The 5,750-nt window shown below is 38.8% G+C and overlaps 1 protein-coding gene across 1 annotated transcript in view; it reads left to right on the plus strand.

The window, feature by feature from the left end:
- Positions 1 to 676: 676 nt before the first annotated feature.
- The window catches only part of mus81 (MUS81 structure-specific endonuclease subunit), a gene marked incomplete in the record, with an annotated part of 15,507 nt that continues 10,433 nt past the window's right edge, over positions 677 to 5,750 (plus strand). The window contains 10 exon segments of the mRNA XM_036216827.1: positions 677 to 812; positions 1,016 to 1,166; positions 2,560 to 2,689; positions 2,795 to 2,883; positions 4,080 to 4,205; positions 4,271 to 4,351; positions 4,426 to 4,514; positions 4,581 to 4,871; positions 4,942 to 5,069; positions 5,135 to 5,247. Coding sequence (XP_036072720.1) covers positions 1,026 to 1,166; positions 2,560 to 2,689; positions 2,795 to 2,883; positions 4,080 to 4,205; positions 4,271 to 4,351; positions 4,426 to 4,514; positions 4,581 to 4,871; positions 4,942 to 5,069; positions 5,135 to 5,247 — 1,188 coding nt within the window.

Here is a 5,750-nt window from a genome sequence, read left to right on the forward strand (position 1 = left end):
TTGATGCCTGGTTTTCCTCGCTGTGACTGAGTTGAGTGTGTCGTTTTGTGTGTGTCGGTGTGTGTCCATGTGTGTTTTTGGGAAAGCAGAGGCAGCGTCTGGCAGGGTGAGGTTAGATTCCTGATCTCTGTTGGGTCTTGTTGAAGGATTCCAGCGGGCTTCCTACAGCCGCGGGACACAGAGGGGGATTCGCCTGAAAAGCGGATAACGGTCTGGAAAAGTTAAAATGAAGAGAAGCTTTTTCTTATATTTTTAATCAAAAAAGTTGTGAGTCTACTCTTAACAATCGCATGTGGAGAATACCTGTGCTCAGCTAAATCAACTTAAAGGTTTTTGTATTTTATGAATCACTTTAATAATCACTGATTGCCCCTGTTGCGCCACCATGAGGTTGTGAGGACACTTTTTCCAAGTTGTGAGTACGTTTTTGCATATTTTAGTGTTGTAGTTTATATATATTTTAAAAAATTAATAGAATATTTTCCCCTGGAAGTCTTTAAAACAGGTGTTGTATTGTAGGTCAGACATAAAAACACTTGCTGTTCACATTTGTTATATATTTTTTCATTAAAATCTTGATTATAGCAAAACAATCCCTAAACATGTTAATTATAATAATCTTATTTTTTACATCACGTAGTTTTTGAAAGTCTTTAAATGATTTGACCGCATTTCTCCATTTTTTCGACATCCCACCTCTAGGCGGCAATCACTCCGGAAGTTAACCAATTCCGGTCACGTCACCAGTGTCAACAAGGAAGTGCCGCTTTGCTTTGAATTCAAGGCGCTAACTTTAGAACTACAAACTAAACGTAAAAAGTAGACGAATTGTTGCTATTTTGATAATATTTTTGCTTAAGAAAATATAAATATTTTGACTCTACATTTACAATTTTGATGTACTCGTTTAATGGTTCTTTATTTCGTTAGTAAAATCAGTAGTTAGCTTAAAGCTAACTGTTTTTGTGAGGAGTGTACTTTTTTATGTGTGCTTGTTTTTGAACCTTCCGATCAGATTCTCGGGGATGCCCTCTTCGGGACCGGTCCGGTTCGGTCGAAAGCGCGCCCTTCCGCCCTGTCCGAACCCACTCTTCCTCCAGTGGCTCACGGAGCTCCGCGATGAGGCCAAAGAGAAAGGCCTGAAGATCCAGTACACCTACCAGAAGGTAAGGACCACCGCGCAGGCGCAGTAGCAGCTCCGCCGCGAGCGAGGAACATGCAAAAACCACTAAAACGGGTCAAAGTCATTTATTTTTGAGTCGAAAGTCAAAGTTCTTAAGAGAAAATGTTTGCGTGAATTATTTCTTTTCAATAAAAAAGGTAAGTTGTTTTTTTTTTGTTGATGAATTTTAGTGCTTTATTCAATTTTTACAACATTTTGGCAAAAAACAAGTTTTTTAAAACAACGTAAGCAAAATTTTACAGTATGAAATAAGTATATATAACAATGAAATGACCTTTTCTTTGAGTTGAAGCAGAAATTCCTAAGAGAAAGCCGTGTAATTTATTTATTTTATATTTTAAAATAAAACGTGTTTTTTTTAAACAAATATTTGATAGTGCTTTATTAATTTATTTTTAATCACTTTTTTTTAACCTATTTACATTTTATAGGATATGATAAGACTAAAGAACAATCTCGGAAACCATCTGACCTCTGTTAGCCGAAGCACAAATTTCTTAAGAGAAAAATGTCGCGCGATATATTTCTTTTATATTTCAAAATAAAAGTACGTTTTTTTTTAAATAAATTTTAGTCCCTCATTATCATTTTAAGGACTTTTTGACAAATAAAAAAAATGTTTTTTTTGGAAACTACTTTAACGGATTAGATTAGAAAATAATTAAAAATAAAATAAATACATTAAAAATAATTTTAGGGCTTTATTATTATTTGTATGAACTCTTTGATAACCCTTTTTTGTTTACGTAAACAAACATTTTAGAGAATAAGATAAGGATAAAGAATAATTTTCGAAGTAATTTGACCTCTGAGCCAAAACAGAATTTCTTGAGAGAAAAACGTTGCAGTAATTATTTATTTTATATTTCAGATTAAACGAATGTTATTTTTGACGGGTGTTTTTTTATTTAGTTTAACGAGAGCAAACATTTTATAAGATGAGATGTGGATAAAGAACAATTTTGGTAATAATCCGACCTTCACTTTGAGTTTCCATGAAGTTATGAGAGAAAAAATGTTTTGCTATTTATGTCTTTTATATTTCACAAGAGTGTAAGTTACTTTTATGAATTTTAGCACTTTATTTTAATTTATAATGACTTTTTGGCTAAACAAAAATAAAAAAAATTCAAAATGATCTTACTTTTTGCTGACCTTCTTATTTTTACTGGTTGTTTCTAGTGTTTTTTTTTTTCCTTTTTTGATTAAAAACTTCACAAATCAGGAACTTAACCTGAAAGTATAAATATAGTTTGAAGTAGAAACTTTTAGACTTTCCGCCATCAGTCAAAACTATGATTTTCTATGTATTTACTATGTATTTAAAGATGAAAAAATAGGTTTAAATAAAGTTTTTTTTTTCTTAATTTATTCAGGCTATTAACTCCTTGAACAAATACCCCCTCCCGTTGCAAAACGCCAGAGAGGCGAAGATTCTTCAGAACTTTGGAGACGGCATCTGCAGAGTCCTGGAGGAGAAGCTGCAGCGTTACTACAGAGAGGAAGGTCCGAGACCGCTCAGAACCGCTCAGAACCGCAGTTCTCAACCTGGTGGAGGTGTGGGGGGGAATCCCAGCTGGACTCACTGCTTCCTCTTCACCTCATCCTCAGGTACCAAAGCTCCCATTCACTGCAGCTCCACGGCAGCGCCCCCTCCTGGTACAGCAGAGAGCAACAGCAGGCTGGCTCCTTCCAAAAAGGTGATTTTAGTTTCTTTTTTTTAACGTTTTTGTTTTTTTAAAGACTTTTGTTGTGTTGGTTAAAAAAAGTAAACATATTTGTTAAAAAAAATAATAAAAACTTAATTTTTTTGCAGAGTTTGTCCATTGTTTGATAGTTTAGAAGTAGTAAAAACCATTTTTATTGCAATAAGAACAAAAAATGTTCAGGGATCATTTGATTTGGGTCAAATCAGATTTAATACCTTAATGCAGAGTCAGTTTGAATTGGAGAGACATCCTACACCTGCGATCATCTCATTGGCTCTGTACCATTGTGATCTTTTTCATTAAATCTTAAGAGCATCATCATACGTCACCTGCAGGTCTAGAAATCTTGTGTTTTTGAAGGCAAGTTGAAGCTGCAGCGCCACTTTGAGCCAACAGGGGGCAGACTTGAGCTGCTTTAATAGAAGCAGGAAAACATCGGTAATGTTTCTCACTTAAATAAGCTGAAGGACATTTAAAAGATACATTTTAAACAATTTTCCTATAAAATATGTTGAAAGTGAAAAAAACTTCAACAGAAACAAATACATTTAAAGAGCTGAAGTTCAAAAGCTGACGTCTTGTGATAAAAGCTAAATAAAGAAAAGTTAAAAAATGTTTGAAGCCACAGAACTAAAACAACGTTGATGATTAATGAACAAAGCATTAAAATAAAACATGTTATTATATTTTTTAAGCTTAAATGTCTTTGATCTATTGGATATATAAAATTAGAATCTGATTTAAAATGATCATAAAAGAAAAACTGAAATAGCAACAACATTTATGTCAACTTAATTTATAAAATTCTTCAGACCAGAAAGTTGAAAACATCAAAATTCAAAAGATTTTACAGTAAAACTAAAGTAGAAAGTCTGAGTTTTAAGATCTAATGATTAAAAAAAATAGAATATAATTCAAAAAGATCAATAAAAGACAAACTGAGTAACAACATTTATCGGGAATAAAGGCATCTGCAAATGCAGTGAGTTTCAAAAGAAACCTCCCAATTTACAACAAGTGTTTTATTTTGAAAGGCTCGTTCTTGGCTTCCTAACTTCTTTTAGCTTGAAATCAAAGGGTTCTCCTCTGGGAAACACCTCCATCTATTTGGTTTGTGGGCGGAGCCTCCCTAGAAACATCTGAACCTTTTAAGTGAACATTCATCGTCGGTTCTTTGTGATCTACAGAAGAACAGCGACGAAGATGGAGGCAGGCAGAGAGGAGGAGGAGGAGCGAGGAGGAAGAGGGAGTACGTTCCCCAGAGGAGGTCTGGAGGCCACGCCGTCCTGCTGGCCCTGTACCGACAGTCGCAGGTGCGTTGGTGCGGACCGCCTCCTCCTGGTGCCGATCTGGTTTCTGATGGGGTTGTTGTGCACAGATCCCGGGCGGCAGATCCTTCATGATGAAGATGGAGCTGCAGGCGGAGGCTCAGCCTCTCTGTGACAAGTCCTTCACGGTGGTGAGAGCTGTCAGAGTCTCCTCCTGCTGTCCGCCACCCTTCGTCTTCTCTGAGCCGACTCTTTGTCCCCGCAGCCCGACCCGGGCAGCAAATACACTGCCTGGTCCTCGGTCGGCACCCTGATCCAGAAGAACCTGCTCCTGAAGACTCACAGTCCGGCACGGTGGGTCCGCCGCCGTTCCTGGTCCTCCAGATCTCCTGCAGGTCTGAGCTGTGTTTGCTGCTGCAGGTACTCGCTCACAGACGAAGGGCTGGCGCTGGCCCGACGGCTGGCCGCCGTGGAGGAGGAGGCGGGGCCAGGGGGTGGTGGAGAAGACGGGAGGAGCGAGGAGGAGGACCACCGCGCCGGAGTGGTGGATCTCACAGAGAGCGACGAAGACGAGAGCGTCACTCAGAGCGAAGACGTCGGTTCCTCATCAGCAGAGCCTCAAGATTCTAGAACTACAAGCAGAACCGCAGACGTTCTCGCTCCTGGATCGTACGAGATCCTCCTGTGCGTGGACTTCATCGAGACCACGGGGTGAGCCTCACACACGGCCACGACCCTCCGTCTGACCTGCAGACCTGAGACGCGCCGCGTTTGTCCACAGCGGGAGCCAGCACCGGAAGCAGGAGCTGGTGAAGGAGCTGCAGAGGAACGGCGTCCACTTCGACGTCAGGAAGCTGAACGTGGGAGACTTCCTGTGGGTGGCGCGGGAAAAGATGGCTCCCGTTCCAGGTAAGTGACCACGGAGGCCGTCGGTGTGGAGCGGCGATGTGACGCCGTCGCTCTTCGTCTTCCAGGTCAGCTGCGAGCGCCAGCAGGCCGCGAGCTCGTGCTGGATTACATAATCGAGAGGAAGAGGATGGACGACCTCTGCGGCAGCATCATCGACGGGCGCTTCCGCGAGCAGAAGGTCAGCCAGACAACACGTTTTGGAGGGAAAAGTTCTTCTCTGTTTAAAAAGACTTTAATTCTGAATAATTTTAGGTTTTAACCATCCTGTTATGTTTACGGTCAAAATGGACCCATTTAAAAATAAAAACAATACATTAAAAAAAAGTTTCACTTTGAAGCTTCTCTTTAGTATTATTAACATATACAATGAAATACATGCTTTATTATAAATTTATGGTTTGGGTCAAATTGACCCTTATTAAAAAATGTTTAAAAAAAATATTTTTACTTTGAAACTCCTTTTGCTTGGGTTATTTGGTGTTATAAATATATAAAATGAATACTTTATTTGTTAACAAAGGTACTGTTTGGGTCAAATTGACCCATTTTAAAATTTTAAAAATACTTAATTAAAGGTATATCCTTTACTTTGAAACTTTTTCTGCTTGGGGTTTTAGTGTCATCAATATATAAAATAAATACTTTATTTGATAAATAAAGCTACTGTTTGGGTCAAATTGA

The sequence above is a fragment of the Oryzias melastigma genome, linkage group LG18 (genome assembly GCF_002922805.2).
Source record: "Oryzias melastigma strain HK-1 linkage group LG18, ASM292280v2, whole genome shotgun sequence".
NCBI classification, from domain to species: domain Eukaryota; kingdom Metazoa; phylum Chordata; class Actinopteri; order Beloniformes; family Adrianichthyidae; genus Oryzias; species Oryzias melastigma.